Source organism: Haliotis rubra, unplaced genomic scaffold, assembly GCF_003918875.1.
Source record: "Haliotis rubra isolate DU_JTF1 unplaced genomic scaffold, ASM391887v1 Scf1233, whole genome shotgun sequence".
Taxonomy (NCBI): domain Eukaryota; kingdom Metazoa; phylum Mollusca; class Gastropoda; order Lepetellida; family Haliotidae; genus Haliotis; species Haliotis rubra.
Window position 1 is genome coordinate 206238 of NW_025765152.1, and position 24138 is coordinate 230375.

Here is a 24138-nt window from a genome sequence, read left to right on the forward strand (position 1 = left end):
TTAGTCTCAGGGGAGGGGTGGGTTTCGTTTCCGGAGCACTACTCGAAAACTTCAGAAATGAAATCATTCAGCAGATCTTGGCATATATGTGAGGCAGATTCCAAAGTGGTACCTTTTGCTATTTGGCAGATTTATTTTTCCCGGTTTCGATGGAAACGATTCGGACTTAGTCCCAACAGGGAGGGGCTTCGTTTCCGGAGCACATCTTGAAAAGCATTCAATATCTTTCATCAGAACTTGGTAGATATATTAGGCAAATTTTGAAATGGTACCTTTTGCTATTTACAGATTTTTGGCATTTATATTACTCTTGATTTCCATGGAAATGATTTGGACAATCAAGCTGGACTTTAAGTAACTGTCAGATGATTTGTTCTTTCAAATATGTGGGGGCCGGGGGGATATGTCATCTTCTGATGACTCTTGTCTTATTGATCTCTATGTGTTGAAGAATATGCATTTTAAAAAAACGTGTGGGGATGTCAGTAACGCAGGGTGAAGGATGTTGGTAACTGTGAAGAATATTGTATTAGTGTTGTTAGTTTTAATATAAAAATTATAAAACACAACTTGTTTACCAAGTGTAAAGGTCCCTGGGATGAAAACATTGTTTATGTGGTATCATTACTAATTTACCTGTACCACTGCAGAAAATTCAAGGAATGTACGATGCAGGTATGTTCAGAAATGTAATTTCACCATGTTTTTCACTTTGATGTAATTTGAGTTCCTGATTATTTTCCGTCCTCTTGTAGGGCTCGTTTCTTTAGCGTAGGGATAAGTATAGAGTTCATTTTAAAGGTACTAAGCTACATTAAAATATGTGTACAAAATATATTTTGGTTCAGACAATTTGTACCTAATTGTATGAAGTAACTCCATGACTGTATCGAAATAACAGTAATTGCATATTTTATGACATCTGAAATGAGAAGTCCTTTCATTAATACGATAATCTGGGAGCTTTATGCAGGGTTGACAGGGTTTTTAGAGTTACTTACACTATCAGGAAGAACAAGAAGTACCACAATGTTGATCAATGTACCACATGGTCTAGATAGGAAATTCTTACTTTTAAGGTTCATGTATATCTGGTCTGGATGGATCCATAAATTTCATAAATGACCCGCCCAAGTCCCAGAGTAGCCCAAGGAAAAAAGCAGATGAGGAGCGTATATCCTTCAATAAATGAACACTACTGTCTTCACGGAGTGTGTAACACTACTAACAGGACAGCTGCTACCTGTCCTGCCAGACACTGGAGGAACACAATGAGTGCCATTTTGAGTTTTGAGATGTTCCCTCAAGGTTTACAAACTCGACATCCACAGTAAATCTGACCCGAGGTCATGCACGTGAAACACGTGTTTACGTGACCTGTCAGACATTACATCACCAGATTGAGTTGATCAATAACCTGTATTGATAAGTAAATCCCGTGCATTCAATGTATTCACACTGTCAATGTGTGGGGAACTAGCTCGGGATTAAGACGAAGTGTACGTACAACACGTTGACAAGACGAAGGAATATGTTGAGTTCAAACTTCTTCAGTTACATGACAAACAAATATACAATACATAAATGAGGTGAGCGGAGTACCTGCCAACCCCAGGGTGTTTCCTACGAGTGGCAGTATCCTGCTCACAGACGTCCTACACAGGCAGTCGGAATACCGGACTCGTTCTGTTTTTATTCAATATACTTGTAGATGTAAGCATATATATACAGTTTTTGACAACAATGGACAGGTGACGACTCAAAAATGGACAGACAGAAAGATAATAGCACTTCCTTGACCAGTTGATGTGATGGCAGACACGGCCAAAGGGGATGACCAATTAGGGCTATAAATGTCATATACAGTAATTAATTGCCTGATAATGTCAATGTACAATGCGGAAGTGATAAGGATTGCATAGAATACAGATTAGTATCATATAAATAATTACAATAAAGTCTCACATGTCTTGAGTACATAGTTTTTACTTTTTAAATATTTGGACGAAGGCTGTCCTGAATTAGTCCCTATAACAACACCATCAAGGTTTATAAGTGTGCTAAGAAATTTTGAATGTATACGCATAGGAAGACTGCTTATTCGAGGGTCTTGTTGGGATGCTGGTAACTTGTGTTACCAGCATCCCAACATGACGGCAGGTAAGATCAGGTACTGTACTTATGCTTAATCCTCTTTTATTGTCCGCTCATTATGTCCATAAGCCAGATTTATCCACTTGTAACACATTTCGTATATGGTATGTTTGGAACATAAAGTAACTCATGTGAAGTTTCTTTTTTTTTGTTTAGAATATGACATTGTATTAATTTTGCATATTTTTTCAGATTGTATGAAAAGATGCTGGTGAAATGCATCGAACAATGTGGCTTACTGGAAACAAAGAATGATGAAACCTGCTTTCTTCAGATGTTGAAAAATGTGGAGTTCTGGACAAACCTTCTGGAAATGGCAGAGCAATATGAATTCCTAAAGACAAATGTTGTCCTTGGAAAAGCTTGTAGGGCTTCTGCCCAGATGGCACAAAAGTTGTGTTCTAACACATTGTCCCTCCTATTTTCAAAGAAATTACATGCAGTAGTGAAAGATGGCTATTCTAAGTGTACCAAAATGCTTTTAGTTTCTGGTACAGTCTACAAGAAAGAAGACTTGGATAAAGCACTGTCACTGTTACCTGAAGCTAGGAAAAGGGCAGAACGTGATGACGAATTCATTTCTAATATTTTGAACAAATTTAAACATCTCTTTGGGGGAAAATTGCCTGATTTAAAAATTGCATTTAAAATGTTTCAGGAAATGCACACAGAAGTACAGGCGGGATCAGTAGTTGTATCAGCTCTTCTTGATCATTCATTTTGGGGCCCTTTCTGTGATATCCTGAGGTCTAGTGATCATATTTTCAATGTTTCAAAGTCACAAAGTTTTTGGAAAATCTCTAAAACAGTGATAAACAAGTGGTTATCAATTCCTGATATTTTAGAAACAGTTATGCCTTCAAATCCGGAAGACGACATTTGCCAGCTGTTTGGAGAAGACAGAATTGAAGATGATAACCCTTATGTAACTGTGAAGGTGATGGGAATGCTTGCTTCTGAATGTATAAGAGACTATGAAAATATGTGGAGGCCCCTTTTTGATGGCTCTGATCAAAGAATAGGTGACATGCGGCCCCTGCTTGATGTTGATGACAGTCTATCTGAACAGTCAGTAGCAGAATGTCATTTTGACAGGTTGTTAAAGGATTGGGTAAAGAAAGCAGTTCACATGTTTGACAAATACTTTGAGTATTCTGCTAGAGTTGAAATATTGAGGAAGGTGTTGAAAATACTTCACTTACAGGAATTGGAGGAAACATTTGCAGAATCTGTGCAAGCATTTACATCTCTTGAAGAAAATAATGTGGATGACCTAACACTGAGACAGCTGTTTGAGACTGGAAACATATTGAGTCAGATAAGTGAGATACTTCAAGGTGAACTTTCAAATATTTTGGAGGAACTTTCAAAATCATCTTTTCTTGTAGACTTTCTTCGAGAGACCGCCTTGGAAGATCTGCGTAACCTAATTGATGCTGTGGAGGAGCACTCAGAACAGTCTGTGCAAGAATCAACTGTGTCTGCTCTGATAAATGTGAAAAGATTTCTCAGCCCAATACTTAGGGAAACTCCCCATTCAGAAGTGAAACATGTGTTGACAATGCTGCAGAAGTCACTGACTGATTCAAAAATAACCAACCTGGATCAAAAGATTTCTGAGTGTAACACCCACCTTCACAGCCTAAAGGCTCTTTTTCATAATGTTGCCAACAGGGGTGAAGTTACAAAAGAAATTGTCAAGAAAGCTGTCCAGCAAGGATCAAAGTATGTATTTACATTATCCCAGTCTGGATGTGATTTAAATCTGAAGTACAGGAGTCACAACACAACAAGGACTCATACACACTCTGACATTAGTGACTTGAGAAGCAGAGTTATGTTAATGAATACAGATGTGAAAGAGAAAGGCAAAGCCAAAAAACAGGACAAGATCAAAGAAGATTTTGAAGTATTTAAACAGTCTGTTGATGATGCCATGAATATTGTTTCAATTTTGACTGAACTCTGTCAGTCAGGTCATCCAGAATATCCTGATAAATACACAGTGTCATTGAACATAATAGATCTGCAGCAATGTGCCACTGAATATGGCAATACACTAGTGAATTGGCAAAGTGCATTAAGAGATAGTAGAAACCAATATTATTGGCTCAACTTTTTATCCTGAACAATTGCGTCAAATTGAAAATCACTTCAAAGCAATACACAGTAAAGTGGATACAGAAATATCCGATCTTTTGTCCTTTACTGGTTATGACTTAAAACATTTATCAGGAGGAAATGACATATATTCCCACGTTCAGGAGGATATAGGACATGATGCCTTTGGACTGAAAAGTGTTGGAAAAACGTTAGAGATCTTGTTTCAAGGTAAAACAACAATGTTGACTCCATTTCCTGATACTAAATCTGGAAGGGTCGCTGACGCAGTTCAGGAAGGTGAATTATTTCTAGTGGGTTTGAATGATGATAGTGACCTTGTTGTACCAACTCTGTTAGCTTTGTACAAAAACACAACTAGATGTTTACCAATGTCAAGCCAAGTACTTTTCTGTCAAGAGGATACACTTTGGGAAGACATTGAACTTCTCATACGAAGATGTCTAGGTGCAAAAAGGGAAAAGAAACCAAATCAGCTCTTCTCCATTGTCTGTGTTGAAAATCTGTCAAGTGAACTTCAATTTAGGCTTGTTGATATACTTGAAACAATGGAGGAAGAGTCTTACCTGCTGGCAATAATTTGTAGAGGAAATGCTCATCACTCCTTTTTAGATCATTTTGGAGAAAATGTTCATCAAGTGCAGCCAATGTCACAATCAGCAATGGAAGAATGTCTTCAAACATTATGGCCTGATGTTGTCACTGTCTTATCAGATGTCCCAGGTCAAGGAAAATCAGAATATATCCAGGAACTGGCATGGTCAAAACAAAAGAGAGTCTGCTCATTGCATGTCAGTGGAGAAATGACCCCAAAAGAACTTGTGAAAAAGATGTCCGACCTTGATTTGACATCATCAGATCTGCTTCACATTGATATTGGAATGCTTTCTAAACCCAAGGAAGTGGATCTGCTTCTCACTCAGTTGATAGTGCTAGGTTTTGTTTCCCATGGATCTGATCTAGTGAAACTCACAACAAAAACAATTTGTATTGAGGTAGCGAACACTATCAGTAACAGTCTTAGAAACTCATTAAATACAGTTTTGTGTTTCAGAAGAGAAGTGCTCAAATGGCAAAATTATGCAAATTTTTGTGTAAGCAATGAAACATGCAGCCCTGTGCAAGTTGTCTGTCACTACTTGCAAGCGTATGACTGTGGGAAACTGGACACCACTGACTTGTACTTTACCGGTGAAGCTGGATGCAGGCCCTTGCCACAGGAAAAGTGTACAGAAATGCTCAAGAAGTATTTTTCAAGTGGAACAGATATATCCTTCACTCTCGTGAGAACATTTTTAAATGTGTTGTCGGATCAATTGAAAAAGTTTTCATGCAGTTACTTTTTCAGGACAACAAACATATCTGGAATGCTTGGTGGAGATGCACATTTGAAAGATGTTAAGAGTCAGTTGTTCAGGGCTCTCCTTGATGTGTCAAGGGAATTTGCTACAAGATCTGTTCATGCATGTCGGGAAGATCAGACAGCCAGTGTTCTAACAATGAGTCAATCTGCTGATATCAATCAGAGTGTGGAAAATCTAGTAGCTACTTCTGCTTCAGCTTCAGCAATGACAAAACGTGTGGAAGCCATGATACAGTGGGAGGAAAGTAATCATTTACTGATTGCATTTCACAATCAAGACATTCAAACACTTTCTGCTCTTTACAGGAACAAAAGTTTGGTACCTGTACATGTGAAAACACTCTTTGAAACACAAGTGAAAGCTGTTATGCCTGAGTTCTCAAAACTAAGTCAAACAGAACTTCAAGATATGTTGCAACGAATTGCCAGATTCAAACCTGGAGCAACATCTGATAAGGTTAAGAATCACATGAGTTCGTCTTATGCTCTGACACCTGACAATCTATTGAAAATGATACTAATCATACTACGAACGAGGGCTCATGTTCCTGTCATCATCATTGGGGAAACTGGGTGTGGAAAAACAAGTTTGATCAGATATTTGTCTGTGATCTGTGGAGTAGATCTAAAGATACAGAACATACATGCCGGGATTGTAGAAGATGAGATTATTAGACGTGTTTTGGAAGTGAATGAAACAGCTTTGAACTCCTTGGATGACGTAGTTTGGCTGTTTCTAGATGAAATCAACACTTGCAACCACCTTGGTTTAATCAATGCAATTCTTTGCCATCACACATGCCATGGTATGAGGCTTGCTCCCAATCTTGTTGTCATGGCAGCATGTAATCCATACAAGATAAGAAGTGATCAGAGTATTTTCACTGCGGGACTTGAGACTAAAGTGCAAGCAGATGAAAGGTCTAGACTGGTGTACAGGGTGAATCCTCTTCCAGAAAGTATGGTGGATTTTGTATGGGATTATGGCAGTCTGAGTGACAGCGATGAAAAGGCATACATAAAGCGCATGATAACTGGCTGTGTTCAGCAGAGTTTAGAAAATTGTGTAGTTGAACTGTTGGTTATGTCTCAGAGCTTTATCCGTGAACGGGAACACTCAGGATCATGTGTTAGTCTTCGTGATGTGAGTAGATGTCGGAAGTTGATTGACTGGTTTAAAAAGACATTGAAAGAGAAGGAAAAATTAAAGGAGACATGCTTTTCTTCGAGTATTCACATGGAAAGGTTCTCTGTGGTCTTAGCATTAGCACATTCATACCACTCTCGGCTACCAGACACATGTAGCAGACAGACCTACAGACAACGAATTGCAATGATCTTTGCTAAACATCTTGTCAGTACAACTGAGCATGACATCTTAACTATCATCCAAAGTGAACAACGAGACATTCTCAATAGAATGGAATTACCCCAAGGTACTGCTAAAAACACAGCTCTCCAGGAAAATGTATTTGTCATTTTGGTCTGTATCCTTAATCACATTCCTGTGTTTGTTGTAGGGAAACCTGGTTGTAGTAAATCTTTGTCTCTGCAGCTGATTAAGAGTAACTTGAGGGGGAAAGACTCAAAAGATCCATATTTCCAGAGTTTGCCTCAGTTGTTCTGTGTGTCATACCAAGGATCTGAATCATCTACCTCTGACGGTATCCTCAAGGTATTTGCTAAAGCTGAGAAATACAAAGAGAATGACAAAGACAACAGTGTTCTACCTGTTGTCATTTTGGATGAAATTGGACTTGCAGAGATGTCAAGATTTAATCCCCTAAAAGTTCTTCATAGTTTGTTAGAACCTGGGGAAACAGAGCTTCCAAATGTTGCTGTTGTTGGTATTTCCAACTGGGCTCTTGATGCAGCTAAGATGAATAGAGCTATTCATCTCTCAAGACCTGACATGGACGCTAAAGAGCTATATCTTACAGGAATTTCTATCAGTGAGACTAGTGTATCAGATAATCAGAAGAGAATGAGTCTGTCATCACAGCACTCATCAGAACACTGTGACAGAAAAATTAATGAAGATCTTGTTCAAGCAATTGCAAATGCTTATTTGCAGTATACAGGAGAACAGACATTTAAGAATTTCCATGGTCTTCGAGACTTCTATTCACTTGTGAAATATGTTTCAAAGGAATTCAGTGCCTTATCTGACCATGACTCTGTTGATTCATGTGTCCAGTTAAAAATCATTACGAAAGGATTGCTGCGTAACTTTGGGGGACTGTCCAGTGAAATCCACTCTGTTCTGACAGTATACAGAAAGCATTTGGAGAAGTTGCTTTCTGTCAACTTCCCTGAGGTGGAAGACATTCCGTCAGTGTTAGAACTTGTAGCTGATAACATCAATGATAAATCTGCACGTCATTTACTTTTGTCAACAAGAGGAGAATCTGCTTTGAGCATAATTGAAGATTTGCTAACTGAAAAGAACAGAAAGTTTGTGTCAATCCTTGGTAGTCATTTTGAAGAGGATTTAACAGATGACTACAATTATCGTATTTTGAGCAAGATCATACTGTGTATGGAGCAAGGGGTGGTACTGATTTTGAAGGATTTGGAGAATATATATGGTAGTCTGTATGACATGCTCAACCAGAATTACACAATTGTAGGCTCAAAGAAGAATTGCCGCATTGCACTTGGAGCTTACAGCAACCCATTGTGTCATGTGCATGATGACTTCCGATGCATTGTGTTGGTAGAGGAGGACAAACTAGATCTATCAGACCCACCATTTTTGAACAGATTTGAAAAACAGTATATGAAACTGACTGAATTGCTGTCACAAACTGAAATGAAGGCAGTCTCAGTTTTAGAAGACTGGTTCCGTGAAATTGCAAGTATTCAAGGGCATACATTTACAAGGTGTGATGTTATTCCCATAGACAGCCCAGACATGGTTGCTTCACTTGTTCATTTTGTATATTCAAAACAGAGCAATGAACCTGACTCCACTGATCATATGAACATGTGCAAAAGAATGATGCTGACAATGTGTTCTCCAGAATCAGTAGTGCGAATGGATTTGAGTGAACTTCAAAAGAAAGACCCTAATGAAGTACAAGAACTGCAGGACATGTTCTTTCATTTGCCTGTTCACTGTGGTTTGGCACATTTTCTGAATGCAAGACTTGAAGACAGTGAATGTTGTTTGAAGGAAATAATCTTTACTCACAGCAATCTTCACACAAATGTTAGTGCATGTGTGGATACGAGTACTGTTGTTATTCAAAGTGAAAAGCTTGGTGCTTTCAAATCTGAAAAGCAACTTTGTACCAGAATAGGGAGTTTTTGGAGTGACCCTTCCAAGACATGGCTTGTTATTCAGTGCTCAGCAAGTACAGATCAGGAAAATATTCTCTTGATGAAATCTGTTGTAGACCGAGAACAGGCTGATTTCATATCCAAAAAAAGACCCAAAGACCCAAAACATGTCATTATTGTTATGCACATGGACAGAAATGACTCTGAAAACACTCTAAGTTTTGTAAACTTTTTGAGTGGATGGAATATGACATTCATAGATAGCCTTGACAATAGGGAGATCTCTCTTCAAGACTTACTGCATAAAAGGAAGATACATCTTATTCAGGACAGACGCCCAATAACCTCCTTTTTGAAGCAGCATCTCTTTTGGGCATTCACCCTACTTGACTATCATGACATACCAAGGAGTTTGGAGAGTCTTAAGGATGTAGTTGATGCCACAGTGAGTGATTCAAAATTGATGATATTCCTGGAGGAATTGGTGTCTTCCACATTAGAGGAACAATTATGTGCAGATGAATCTCAGTGCTGGCAACTTGATGTAGCATGTGATAGACTAAAGCTCTACAATTTTCTTACCCTACATGAAGCTCTTGAACATGAAGTTTCAACATGTATAAAACATCCATTAGCAGCCCATGTTTACAAAATTGAAGCTGCAAGTGCTTGGGATTCTGTGACTTTGTGGTGCAATACTGAAGACAAAGACAGAAAAAGAGAGGTCTGGTTAAACCTCACGCGTGATAAAACAATGATTGATACTGAATCAGTTCCACCACCAGAGGGTCCTGAGTGTTACCTCATTCTGGACAGTGTACTTTCGCTCAGGTGCCCCTTCAGCAAAGTGTTCATTGATCAGATAGAAACTTTGAAAGAACCTTTCATGGATGCCTTCAGAGCTGAATATTCAGACTTTGATATTGATGAAGTTAATGAAGAAATCAAGGATACATTGACAATGCGATTCCAGCCCACAGTGAGTCAGGCAGCAATGGACATGTTTGAAAATACTTACACTGACAACCAGTTTACTGACTACTTTCATGACTTTTGTAATGTCATCTTCTCAGGAATCAAACTGCAAATGACAGAAAAGCAGAGAGAAAAGGCAACAGAGAGGTCAATCTTGTCACGATTTACAAGAAAACGATATTCATTTGAATATGATGTATGCAGTTTGCATATCACATGTTGGTTGTATGGCCCAGTCATCGAATCAGAGGTCAAACTAATTGATGTGTGCCTTGACCTAACAGAGACAGAAATGGCTGACTTTCTGCAAAGCAGTAACCTCTCTATCACTGCAACTTTATCTGATTCACAGAAACAAGCAAATGAAGGTTTGAAAGAAGTACCTTCAGGTAGCTCAGAGGAACATGGTGCATTGGAAAAGTATGTCCAAGATGAGGATGCAGAAGAACAGCTAGATGCTGAGCGCACAAGCAGTGTGGTGGATGTAATGGACATAGAGTTAGAATCTGAAACAGAAAGTGGAGATGAAATCTGTTACCAGAGGGAAGACTATTTGAAGCCACCAACTCCTGATGAAATACAATATGAAGACAAACCAACTTCTGATGAAGATGAAAGTGAAATGATCAAAGACAAACTGTCAAATGTAGATGAACAGCCATGTGCAGATGACTGTGAAGATGTTAACACTGCCATAGTGAGTTTTGCCTGCCAAGAAATGATCCCTACAGAAAAGCTCTTGTCAAGACTGGATTTAGAAAAATGGATAAATGGGGTTAATCTGGTTTTATCTCTTGCAGGACAAGTGTCACAGTCAAAAGTCTTCCTATCACTAAGAATGTGCAGTGACTTCACATATGTTGTCTTGGTTCCATTCAAGTTACCAATGAGTTACCTCCACAGATTTGGCCAAGCACTGAAATCTGATACACTTGAAAGTAGGACTGTCTTTAATATAGTTTGTGAGTTAGCTGAGGAACTGTTAAAAACAGGATCAGTACCTTGCAGTGTTCTACAGCATTTCTTTTCTATTTATATCAGCAACTGCTTGGCTGCAGACACAGAAAACTCTTTGCTGGATTGGACATTCGAATCTTTGCAGAATCTATCAATATTTGAGTCTTCACTTGACTACTTTGGACCAACAATCTTTCAGACTATGTTGATTGAAATCGAATCAGATATCCTTAGGGAGGAAAATGTAGTTGAGGAGTCACCTGTATTACAGTGTTTGGAGGATTGCATTGATACTTTCAAAGGCAATGGGAAACCTGATTCTGAGTTAGCTTGTCTCCTGCTTGATGTTCTGCAAACAAACTTTTGTCCCCAGAGCTTTCCCTTAGACAGCGACACACTAGAGAAAGTGTTAAAGTGTGACAAAATCTTTAAATCAGATGGATTAACCTTACATCATTTATTTGCACTGGCCTACCTGAAAAACTTTTTGATACATCTTGCCTCTGAGTTGAACAAAAATATGGCAATGGATGTACACATCATTCAAAAGGTTCATGGGATTTTCAGCTGTGATGAATCTGATACTGATTCACTTAAAAACATGAGAACAAAGTCGCTACAAACTTTCCTTTTGAAAGTCATTACTCAGGACCCAGCCCTAAAGAAATTGGATGAAGTTGTCAGTGAGTATTCATCAGAGTGGCCGTTTGTCAGTGAATTTCAAATGAAAGATGAACATAGATTCTTAGCTTTAGAACTGTGTCCCATGGAAATGACCTATCAGGATGTCTATACCTCGATTCTTGATGCATATGATTTATTACCCAAAGACAGCACACAACTAAAGAAAATACTTCAAAGCATAAAATCCAATCCTGAAATTGTGTATGGTGTCTTTGCTATTGCTCTTCAGAAAATCTATGTTGTACAGAGTGTACGAAGAATTACTGATACAGAAAGAAACGAGAAAGTGAAAGAGTTCTGGAAAGAATGTCATGTCAGATTGTTTGACAATCAACAACAAATGTTCAAAAACTTGTGTACAATGGAGGATTTTGCATTTCTGTTGTTACAGACCAATCCAAATAAATCAGCAGAAGACCACCATTTGTCAATGTGCATTTTGCACTTGATATGCACTGTCCTTGCCTTTAATTCAAATTATGGAGCAGTCAGTCAAAAAAGTCCATTTTGGCTGAGGTGTATACAAGCTCCAAAAGATTTACAAAAGATCTATCTTCCAGGATGTGGTTATAAAGAAGGAGACTTGCGCTGCTGTACATTAGCCCCATTGGTCACAAAGAAGACAAAGTATGCCAGATCTAACTGTTCATGTAAAAGTGTTACAATCCATGATGTGACCATAGAAGACCATCAGTGCAGCATATGCGAAAAACCTCTGCAAGACAGTGATTTGTGTCGTATTTCAACCATGGATAGTACAGGTCATGACAGACAAGGGTACATATTTGTTGATGTTGGATGCCTGAAAAGTGAATATGTATCTGTGGGAAGTCTGTCTCCTACTGCATTCCGGGTCCTACAGTTATTTGCACATGGCTGTTATTGTGCATCACTTGCTTTAAAGTTTACAACTAAGGAAGATCTTTCAAAAGCAATGCACTTGCCAGAATCTGTTGATCCTTCAAGCTACATTGAAAATCATCTTCATGTGCACTGGTGTGCTTTGAAACGTTTGACTGCACTTGGTGATTCTCAATTGTCAAAACTGTTGAACTTTATCATCAAGGATTGCATGCCCCTCATTGCTAGACATAATGTTCAGTTTCACAGCAGAGATGAACGTGAATCATACGAGAAGGAATTTACCACATGTATTGATAAGATCATGGAGAAACGGTTCCAAATTGTTCAGGATGAAACAAAACAATACCATGCTAGACATTCTGACAGCACTGCTTCAAGGCATGAATTACTCTTGGCTGAAATACCTTGGGATGAAGACAGATTGGCAAAACTACCAAGATTAATGAGAGATCATGTAATTCCCACCACAGAGAACTTGCAAAGGGAATTTCACATTCTGAAGCAAGTGCATGAATTTCCCATGATGGCATTGCTGTTTGATAGACTGAAACACATATCACTTCTACAGCATTTGATCCCAATTGTACAGTGGCATAAGTGTGTCATTAGATTTGGTAGTCACAAGCTGACAAGAATGAGCTGCAGGACTGTGACAGTTCAAGATTTCATTCATGCACCTCAACAGCAGCTCCTGCATGCAGATAGCAAGAAGGCAGAGTTGCAGAAGAAATTTGACACTTTCATGAAGTCTTGGAATACATTGAAAGATCATCATGATGATCTGAAGACTTACAATCAACATTTGCCAGAATTAAAGAGAATTCATCAAACCATCTTTCTTCAAGATTGTTTAATGATGACAAAACAGTCTCCTATGATGCAGTTACTGTTGGCATTGCAAGCTATCCAGAATGACTTTCTGTCAGACGCAGCAGCTTTGTGTTTGTCTACAAATAGCTTATCTGTAAGCTTTCTCAAAACGTCACCTGGGGTTGCAGTTGTACCTGAAGTGCAACTGCAACACCTCAATTCCAAACAGGTTATACTAGTGCCAGATTTGACAAGTACTCTTAAATTCTCACAGGTAAGCACAAAATTTGGGCATGGCAGAGAAAGACACTATGACATGTACCAAATTGAAACACAGGTTGTTGATGAGTGTGTACTGAGCAAGCCAGTGATAAAAATTGGATCAAATTTTCCCTTGATAAACTTTGCTGGTGAATCATTGCATAAAACAGATGAATTGTTTGAAAGTGTTTCAAGGACTGTTGGTCATGATCCTGTTGACAAAGATCTGAAGAATTCCATTCTTCAAGTGAAAGAAAAAAGTCCATCAAATATGCAAATACTTTTAGATTATTTGCAAATGACATTTAGTTTACTGAACAGAACCCCAGTATCTGGCAGTGACAAAAGTCAGTACTTGAGTGAATTCCTACAAACATGGCAGTCCTTGTTCCCAAACAGAGTAAAGGAAGTGGATGGATTATGTAGTAGAATTAGACTAAGTCAAATCATTTCTGTGTATGAATTCACAGAAGATATTGTGGCTGATGTCATTTTTGATGGCCTCGAAGAAAAATACAGGAGTGAACTACCAGAAGAATGTTTAAAGCAGTTAAGTGCATTGGTCAAGTGCTCTGGTTTCAAATTTCAAGAAGCTTTAATGTCTGCTTTGAAGAAGATTGTATTTCGGTATATCCAGTCAGGATTTGCCAGCCAAGATGAGAAACTGGCGCCCTTACTCATGGAGAAAACTCTGTGGCCACAGGGAGTTTATGAAGATGCAGTTGCTAAAAGTAGTAATGCAGATGCTGGACTACTTCATGATGCGCACTGCATTGAACACATTCACTGTACCATTGTCTTCATCGCTGAAAGTTTTCAGGTAAGTACAAGTGCAACACTGATTTTAAATGTTATTGCCTTTAGTTTTCTTAGTTGACGTTATCTAATATTCTTTTGCCTGTTGTCCATTTGCCTGTCTATTCAAAATAATCCTCAGTCGAGTCAAAATATGCCTGCCTGTGATATCAGATCAGTGGGGTACGATTACATATGCTCCATGAATGGAGACCAGCCTCATGGAGACGATTATGCTCCGAGTGAAAATGTTAACACCAGTGGCATTTTTCAAGTCACATCTGTGTGTAGTGGCAGGCACAAAGTGATGATGTCTTGCTGCCCATGGCTGCACATCCTCTGTCCATTCGCCATGATGCCAAATATTTATAAGCCAGGGTTATATGTCTATTTTGAATACATATTGCAAAATAAACAAGAGAAACATGTGAGGGAGTGCACATTAGCAAAGATGAAACATATTCATGTGATTGCCATTTTGGGGTTATCACATAAGAAAATCACAGACAATGATATTAAACAGTGATTTTAAAATGCTTACCCCAACCAGAAATACTATTAATATTTTCAAGTTTGTTCTCAGCTCCACTACTGACATCGCTGTGTATGGTTTTAATAAACTCCTTCCATGTAAAAATTTCCTGTGTCGATCAAATACTAACCTCTTTTATCACAATATGTCAGGTTTAGAGTCCACCGATACTACTTCAACTTACAAATATCCCGTTAACACGTCATTTTAGATCACTTGTCATATAACCTACAGTTTAATTTTGCAAAGGGTTATTAATTAGTACATGATAGTTGTTATTTATTACACTTACAACTGTCTTGAGGTATTAAATCAAATTTCATTCTGTGTTACCAGGAGCTGAAAATGAAGGAGGAGAAGAGATCATCACTGTTTCATCCTGTTCCAAAGCAGATGGAGAAGAAACAACAACGTAAGAAAAAAGCAGTGGGCTTTCGGAAGAAGTAATAAAGACTGGTAAGATCCTACCTTTGACAATCTTACTGGCAAACAAGGATAAGTTGGACCGGCACAGAGAACACATTTACAAGTAGTAGGTGGTGCACGGCAATGAGCAAACCCATTTGGTTTGTGAAAGGTAGTGCAGATGTAGGTTAGTGCACGTGCAGTGCAGATGTAGGTTAGTGCACATGCAGTGGATGAGGATGAAATTGATTCCACGCGTAGCTGCACACACCTTGCTCATAAGACTCTCACGTGGTCGGTGTAGCAAGTCGGACAACCTGGGGCCCCTTCACTCACAATGGCAAGAGCCAGTTGGCGGCATTCATACATGTTGATACGGGTCAATTGTGAGGTCGGTTCTCAACTTATCCTTGTTTGCCAGTATGGGGCGGTGGGGTAGCCTAGTGGTTAAAGCGTTGGCTCGTCACGCCGAAGACCCGGGTTCGATTCCCCACATGGGCACAATGTGTTAAGCCCATTTCTGGTGTCCCCCTGCCGTGATATTGCTGGAATATTGCTAAAAGCGACGTAAAACTAAACTCAGTCAGTCAGTCAGTCAGTTTGCCAGTATGTTGTTATATAACTAATCTCATATCATTTTGGATTATCAAATGACACTATTTCTATTAAAACTCTTTTTATTACAATTTTTAATTCTGGATGTTAATTATCCCCCGCAACGCGTTTTGCGGGAGGTATTAAAATGTACCTGTCCGTGCGTCCGTGCACATTTGTCTTTTCTGGAGCATAACTCTAAAACCATTCACTATTTCTTCACCAAACTTCGCACATAGATAGATCTGGTGGTCTGCTGGTGCCTTTTGGTAGTTTTAGATTTCTGAATAAAATATTTTGTGCATTTCCATGGCAACAAGTTTGACTTAGACTGAAATTGGTGGTAGTGCTCTTTTCCGGAGCAGAACTTAAAAACTGTTCACTGTTTCATCACCAAATTTCATACATATGTAGGTCTAGTGATGAACTGGTGCCTTTTGGTAGTACTGGATTTCTGAATAATTTTTTTTTTGTTGCATTTCCATGGCAACAATTTTGGCTTCAACTGAATTTGATGGTAGTGCTCCTTTCTGGAGCAAAACTTTGAAACCTCTCAGTACTCTCCTTCCACTTTGCTATATACACGCCAAAACATTCAAACATAATCATAACTCGTAGACATATTCATGAAGAGTATTTTGCCATTGCGGGGGATTTTGATGACTTTGTCTTATTGTTTGATGTGCTTGTGGTTGATTTAGAAGATAAAGCTACTCTGTTTTCAATTTTCCGGTCTTTTATCATTGATTCAAGTACGCCAATTGTAATTTAAAAAACCCAAACCCAGGTTTATATTCAGTCAATCTTTTTAACACTCTAAAACCATTTGAGCAGAAACCAAAAGAGGTTGAGAATATTAAGGATAAATGCGCCTTTCCCTATGAAGTGATAAATGAAACTTATATTTGATCTGGATATTTGATATTTGCTTTGGGACAATTAATAGTAAATAATAGTACACGTGTATAGTATACACATATATAGTACACAACTCAATGTGCATTACATGCACTTCGTCAAATGATGACACTGACTTAGGTTGTTTTTATCCCAAAATTAAACCATTGCTGCTATCATGCAATTCATAACATTATGAAATAGTTCTGTTTCATATACTATTTTACCATAAACATGTTTTGTGTTTTGAAGTTTTAGCTCTTCTGAGAGAAAGTCAAATGAGCTTATGTTGTTACCTATTTATTTATCAATTGTCATTGTTTTAAACATCTTCACCTCAGAAAGGGCCATTCAGTTTCCAATCTTTCTGTCATCTTGAAAGTTCTGTTTATTCACAGAGGGGAATGTTTATCACCCGATGCATCTTACAGAGCCGGATTGCTTAAGCAAGTAATTTTCATTTTGAAGATAGTGATGATTTGATGGCTGCATTGCAGTTTGCTGACACTTTAGGGTACTGTGACGCATGATATGCTGCCCAATGTCTGTTTAGAGCCTAGTCTTAGTACATTCACCTGCCTCAGATTTCTCTAGGTTTAGGTAAAGTGATGGTTTGGTCCACAACATGCACATATAATTACCAAGAGTCTAAAATACAAATTCAGGTGAGCAACAGCACCTTGTGGCTCTATTCTATTACTTGTCTTTTGGTTAATGCTTTTTTTTTGAAAGGTCATTTTGTTTCTTTTAGGTTCACAGAAACTGAAGACAAAGGATAGAAGACAGGTGTTTGTGCATGAAATGAGTTGAATAACTTATGAAAAGAAATTGGAGCTATGTTTGTAATGAGGCACATCTTCATCATACACTGAGTTTGAGTGTGTTTTAATTTGTTTTTATGATTAATGCATCTATAGCATTACTTATGTATATTACATGTATTTCTTATGCATATCACGTTTCATTTCTCTATGTACTTATATTACTATTGGTAATGAAACTTGAAACCTAAAATGATAGTGGTATTTGGTGTCTATGTTGTCTGTAATTAACTGAACTGTATCTAATATGCTTATGTTTGTGCAGTTTTGTTCTGACTAATATTGACCCTCTTGCAGAGGCCAAATTGGGCCTCAGTTATTTGAACCTGTTGTTTATTATAGCCAACCAATCCCCACATGTCTTTGCTGATCCAAACTAGATTACTGATGTCTTCAGTCTTGTCCCATAGATATGGACTACTTTAATTGGATATATATTTTTTCAATTACATATCTGGACAAGAAACCATTTTTAAAGTTTTCACCTGCATTTAAATTTTTTTTAAACTCTGATACACCAACATGCAGTCATGCATGTATGTGCCAACTTGAAAATTTTATTGATACCAGCAACAAAACAAAGAAACTACTGATATTGCCTTTATCAGTATTCTGTAAATAAGGAAATAATGTTCCGGTTTCTTAAAAATATGCCACATGTCATGACCTTGAACAAATCTATTGATGTTGATATGGACCTAAAACTCTTGTACTTTGTGCATACAATTGCTTTGATGATATTACTCATTTGAATATTTTATTTGTATTTATACTCATGGAAACGAATAAGGGAACACATGAAAGTACAAGTGTTCCTTTATGCTTTCCAGGTTGCTTCAACAAGGTATTTATTGCACTGTGAGCGAAATTCTGGAAATAAATAAAGGAACACTTGTACTTTCATGTGTTCCCTTATTTGTTTCTATGAGTATATGAACCTGATACATCATATGTTGATGTGACCATTATATAATGCTAATGTAAATATCAAGTAAACCCAATGTTGGTTTCGATAGCAAAATATGATGTAAATATGGACCTGATACAGTGGTATCCTACAGATATATCCTTTCCCTATGTGACCTGCTCATATATTATTCATAAATGACTTAAGTTTACATGGCCTTATATTATTGATGTAAATATGAACCTGAAAGATTTGTATCTTGGAAGTAAACTTATTGTTAATGATATTGTTGATTTCAAGATGGACCTGATACACCACTATCACACAAATATTGCTATATATTGAGGTGACCTAGACAACATATTATAACTTTATAGCACCTTATCAAAATATTATTGATGTAAATATGGACCTAATAGAGTAGTATTTTACAAAAATAATCCTGTCTTGATATAACTCTGATGAAATAGTATTGATGTAGATATGTCCTTGATATACTTGTATGTTTTAGACTTAATGTATCTTGAGCTTTCCATGGTGTAAATATGGACCTGATACACAAGTAGCATGCAAGTATACCCTAAATCTTTGCTGAAATATCATTGATGTAAATATGGACCTACTACACCAGTATGTTAGAAATAAACCCACTGTTGATGTTACCAAAAGAGAAAGATGATTATGTGAATATGGACTTGATACACTTGTATCTTTCAAATACACTTGTATCCTGAGTTTTCCTTGGTATAAATATGGACCTGATGCAGAAGTATCGTAGAATTAAACCCAATGTTGGTGTAACCTGAAAAGAAAGATGATTATGTAAATATGGACTTGATACACTTGTATCTTTCAAATACACTGTGTCCTGAGTTTTCCTTGGTATAAATATGGACCTGATGCAGAAGTATCCTAGAATTAAACCCAATGTTGGTGTAGCCTAAAGAAAGGATGAAGATGTAAATATGGACTTGATAGATTTGTATGTTTCAATTAGACACTATCCTGAGTTTTCCTTGATGTACGTATGGACGTAATACACCAGTATATTAGAAGTAAACCCAATGTGGGTGTAACCTGAAAAGAAAGATGATTATGTAAATATGGACCTGATACACTAGTATGTTTCAAACTTACTGTATCCTGAGTTGTCCTTGGTGTAAATATGTACCCGATACAGTAGTATCCTAGAATTAAACCCAATGTTCTTGTAACCTAAATTATGGATTATGATGTAAATATGGACTAAATACATTAGTATCTTTCAAACACACTGTATCCTGAGTTGATATAAATATGGACTTGATACACTAGTTTCTTAGAAATAAACCCAATGTTGTAACCTAATATATATGGATTATGATGTAAATGTGGACGTGATACACTAGTATCACTCAATTAGACTGTATCCTGAGTTTTCATTGATGTGAATATGGACCTAATACACCAGTACATTAGAAATAAACACAATGTTGGTGTAACCTGAAAAGAAAGATGATTACCGGTATGTAAATATGGGCTTGATACACCAGTATCTTTCAAACTTACTGTATCCTTAGTTTTCCTTGGTGTAAATGTGGACCTGATAACCAGTATCACTCAAATAGACCATATACTGAGTTGTCTTTGATGTAAATATGGACCTGATACAGTAGTATCCCAGAATGAAACCCAATGCTGTTGTAACCTTAAAAGATTGGTTATGATGTAAATATGGACTTGATACACTAGTATCTTTCAAATACACTGTATCCTGAGCTTTTCTTGATGTAAATATGGACCTGATGCACCAGTATAATACAGATATATCCTTTGCATGTATGACCAACTCAAATATTATTCAAATATACTAAGCTGATGTGTCCTTGCTAAAATATTATTGATGTAAATATGACCCTGAAAGATTTGTATGTTGTGAGTAAACCCAATGATGATATAACCGTGATGAAATATTATCACTTATTATGTTCTTGTCAAAATATTACTAATTTAGATATGGACCTGATACAGTAGTATCTTAGAAATAAACCCCATGTATGTGTAACCTAAAGAAAAGAATTGTGATGTAAATATGCACTTGATACAGTAGTATCTTTCAAATACAATGTATACTGAGTTTTCCTTGGTGTAAATATGGGCTTGATACACCAGTATCACTCAAATAGACTGTATCTTGTGTATTCTTTGATGTAAATATGGACCTGATAGAGTAGTATCTTTCAAATACACTGTATACTGAGTTTTCCTTGGTGTAAATATGGGCTTCATACACCAGTATCACTCAAATAGACTATATCTTGTGTATTCTTTGATGTAAATATGGACCTGATACAGTAGTATCTTAGAAATAAACCCACTGTTGTAACCTAACAAAAAGGGATTTTGATGTACAGATGGACCTAATACAACAGTATCGTAGAATTAAACCCAATGTTGGTGTAACCTGAAAAGAAAGATGATTATGTAAATATGGACTTGATACACTTGTATCTTTCAAATACACTGTGTCCAGAGTTTTCCTTGGTATAAATATGGACCTGATGCAGAAGTATCCTAGAATTAAACCCAATGTTGGTGTAGCCTAAAGAAAAGGATGAAGATGTAAATATGGACTTGATAGATTTGTCTGTTTCAATTAGACACTATCCTGAGTTTTCCTTGATGTACGTATGGACGTAATACACCAGTATATAAGAAGTAAACCCAATGTGGGTGTAACCTGAAAAGAAAGATGATTATGTAAATATGGACCTGATACACTAGTATGTTTCAAACTCACTGTATCCTGAGTGTTCTTTCATGTAAATATGGACCCGATACAGTAGTATCTTTCAAACACACTGTATACTGAGTTGTCCTTGATGTAAATATTGACTTGATACACTAGTATCTTTTAAACACACTGTATCCTGAGTTGTCCTCGGTTAAAATATGGACCTGATACAGTAGTATCCTGGAATGAAACCCAATGCTGTTGTAACCTTAAAAGATTGGTTATGATGTAAATATGGACTTGATACACTAGTATCTTTCAAATAAACTGTATCCTGAACTGTTCTTGATGTAAATATGGACCTGATGCACCAGTATATAATACAGATATATCCTTTGCATGTATGACCAACTCAAATATTATTCAGCAATACTGACCTGATGTGTCCTTGCTAAAATATTATTGATGTAAATATGACCCTGAAAGATTTGTGTCTTGTGAGCAAACCCAATGATGATATAACCTTGATGAAATATTATCACTTATTATGTTCTTGTCAAAATATTACTAATTAAGTATGGACCTGATACAGTAGTATCTTAGAAATAAACTTGATGTATGTTTAACCTAACGAAAAGAATTGTGATGTAAATATAGACTTGATACAGTAGTATCTTTCAAATACAATGTATACTGAGTTTTCCTTGGTGTAAATATGGACCTGATACAGTAGTATCTCTCAAATATTGTATCTTGTGTATTCTTTGATGTAAATATGGACCTGATACAGTAGTATGTCTCAAATATTGTATCTTGTGTATTCTTTGATGTAAATATGGACCTGATACAGTAGTATCTCTCAAATATTGCATCTTGTGTATTCTTTGATGTAAATATGGACCTGATACAGTAGTATCCTAGAATGAAACCCAATGCTGTTGTAACCTTATATTATTGATTATGATGTAAATATGGACTTGATACACTAGTTTCTTTCAAATACACTGTATCCTGAAGTTTCCTTGATGTAAATATGGACCTGATACACCAGTATATAATACAGATATATCCTTTGCATGTATGACCAACTCAAATATTATTCAAACAATACTAACGTGATGTGTCCTTGCTAAAATATTATTGATGTAAATATGACCCTGAAAGATTTGTATGTTGTGAGTAAACCCAATGATGATGTAACCTTGATGAAATATTATCACTTATTATGTTCTTGTCAAAATATTACTAATTTAGATATGGACCTGATACAGTAGTTTCTTGGAAATAAACCTGATGTATGTGTAACCTAAAGAAAAGAATTGTGATGTAAATATGCACTTCATACAGTAGTATCTTTCAAATACAATGTATACTGAGTTTTCCTTGGTGTAAATATTGACCTGATACAGTAGTATCTCTCAAATATTGTATCTTGTGTACTCTTTGATGTAAATATGGACCTGATACAGTAGTATCCTAGAATGAAACCCAATGCTGTTGTAACCTTATATTATTGATTATGATGTAAATATGGACTTGATACACTAGTATATAATACAGATATATCCTTTGCATGTATGACCAACTCAAATATTATTCAAACAGTACTAACCTGATGTGTCCTTGCTAAAATATTATTGATGTAAATATGACCCTGAAAGATTTGTATGTTGTGAGTAAACCCAATGATGATGTAACCTTGATGAAATATTATCACTTATTATGTTCTTGTCAAAATATTACTAATTTAGTTGGACCTGATACTGTAGTATCTTAGAAATAAACCCGATGCATGTGTAACCTAAAGAAAAGAATTGTGATGTAAATATGCACTTGATACAGTAGTATCTTTCAAATACAATGTATACCGAGTTTTCCTTGATGTAAATATGGACCTGATACAGTAGTATCTCTCAAATATTGTATCTTGTGTATTCTTTGATGTAAATATGGACCTGATACAGTATCTCTCAAATATTGTATCTTGTGTATTCTTTGATGTAAATATGGACCTGATACAGTAGTATCTTTCAAATATTGTATCTTGTGTATTCTTTGATGTAAATATGGACCTGATACTGTAGTATCCTAAAATGAAACCCAATGCTGTTGTAACCTTAAATGATTGATTATGATGTAAATATGGACTTGATACACTAGTTTCCTTCAAATACTTTGTATCCTGAACTTTCCTTGATATAAATATGGACCTAATACACCAGTATATAATACAGATATATCCTTTGCATGTATGACCAACTCAAATATTATTCAAACAATACTAAGCTGATGTGTCCTTGCTAAAATATTATTGATGTAAATATGACCCTGAAAGATTTGTATGTTGTGAGTAAACCCAATGATGATTTAACCTTGATGAAATATTATCACTTATTATGATCTTGTCAAAGTATTACTAATGAAGATCTGGACCTGATACTGTAGTATCTTAGAAATAAACCCAATGTATGTGTAACCAAGCAAAAAAGATTATGATGTAAATATGGACCTGATGCAAGTACGCAAGTAGCATGCAAATATATATACCCCAAAACATATGGACCTAATACACCAGTATCTTAGAAATAAACCCACTCTTGGTGTAACCTAAAAAGAAAGATGATTATGTAAAAATGGACTTGATACACTGTTATGTTTCAAATACACTGTGTCCTGAGTTTTCCTTGGTGTAAATATGGACCGGACACAGTAGTATCCTAAAATTAAACCCAATGTTGATGTTACCTGAAGAAAAGGATTATGATGTAAGTATGGACTTGATAGATTTGTATATTTCAATTAGACTGTATCCTGAGTGTTCCTTGATGTACATATGGACGTAATACACCAGTATATTAGAAGTAAACCCAATGTTGGTGTAACTTGAAAAGAAAGATGATTATGTAAATATGCAATTGATACACTTGTATCTTTCAAACACACTGTATCCTGAAATTTTCTTGATGTAAATATGGACCTGATACAGTAGTATCTTAGAAATAC

The 24138-nt window shown here is 36.6% G+C and overlaps 1 protein-coding gene and 3 long non-coding RNA genes across 9 annotated transcripts in view; 2 read left to right on the forward strand and 2 right to left on the reverse strand.

The window, feature by feature from the left end:
- Positions 1–10731, forward strand: part of LOC124266164 (E3 ubiquitin-protein ligase rnf213-alpha-like) — a 58801-nt gene extending 48070 nt beyond the window's left edge. The window contains exons 3-7 of the mRNA XM_046700966.1: positions 2347–4063; positions 4242–7626; positions 7678–8760; positions 9556–10592; positions 10696–10731. Coding sequence (XP_046556922.1) covers positions 3008–4063; positions 4242–7626; positions 7678–8760; positions 9556–10592; positions 10696–10731 — 6597 coding nt within the window. The 5' untranslated portion in view covers positions 2347–3007. The remainder of the gene's footprint in view (positions 1–2346; positions 4064–4241; positions 7627–7677; positions 8761–9555; positions 10593–10695) is intronic.
- Positions 10732–13917: 3186 nt separating this feature from the next.
- LOC124266157 lies at positions 13918–18642 on the forward strand. Its single transcript, XR_006895651.1, has 3 exons — positions 13918–14291; positions 15135–15254; positions 17446–18642. It is a non-coding gene; the product is annotated as an uncharacterized LOC124266157 (long non-coding RNA).
- A 1065-nt stretch (positions 18643–19707) lies between these two features.
- Positions 19708–22738, reverse strand: LOC124266155. 6 transcript variants are annotated; one of them, XR_006895646.1, is made up of 3 exons: positions 22672–22738; positions 20142–20203; positions 19708–20065 (listed from the first exon to the last, which is right to left on the reverse strand). It is a non-coding gene; the product is annotated as an uncharacterized LOC124266155 (long non-coding RNA). The 6 variants fall into 6 exon arrangements; XR_006895648.1 differs by lacking the exon at positions 22672–22738 and adding an exon at positions 22037–22084; XR_006895645.1 differs by lacking the exon at positions 22672–22738 and adding an exon at positions 21498–21575.
- A 278-nt stretch (positions 22739–23016) lies between these two features.
- On the reverse strand, positions 23017–23429 carry LOC124266158. The gene is made up of 2 exons (XR_006895652.1): positions 23208–23429; positions 23017–23090 (listed from the first exon to the last, which is right to left on the reverse strand). It is a non-coding gene; the product is annotated as an uncharacterized LOC124266158 (long non-coding RNA).
- Between the last annotated feature and the right edge of the window lie 709 nt (positions 23430–24138).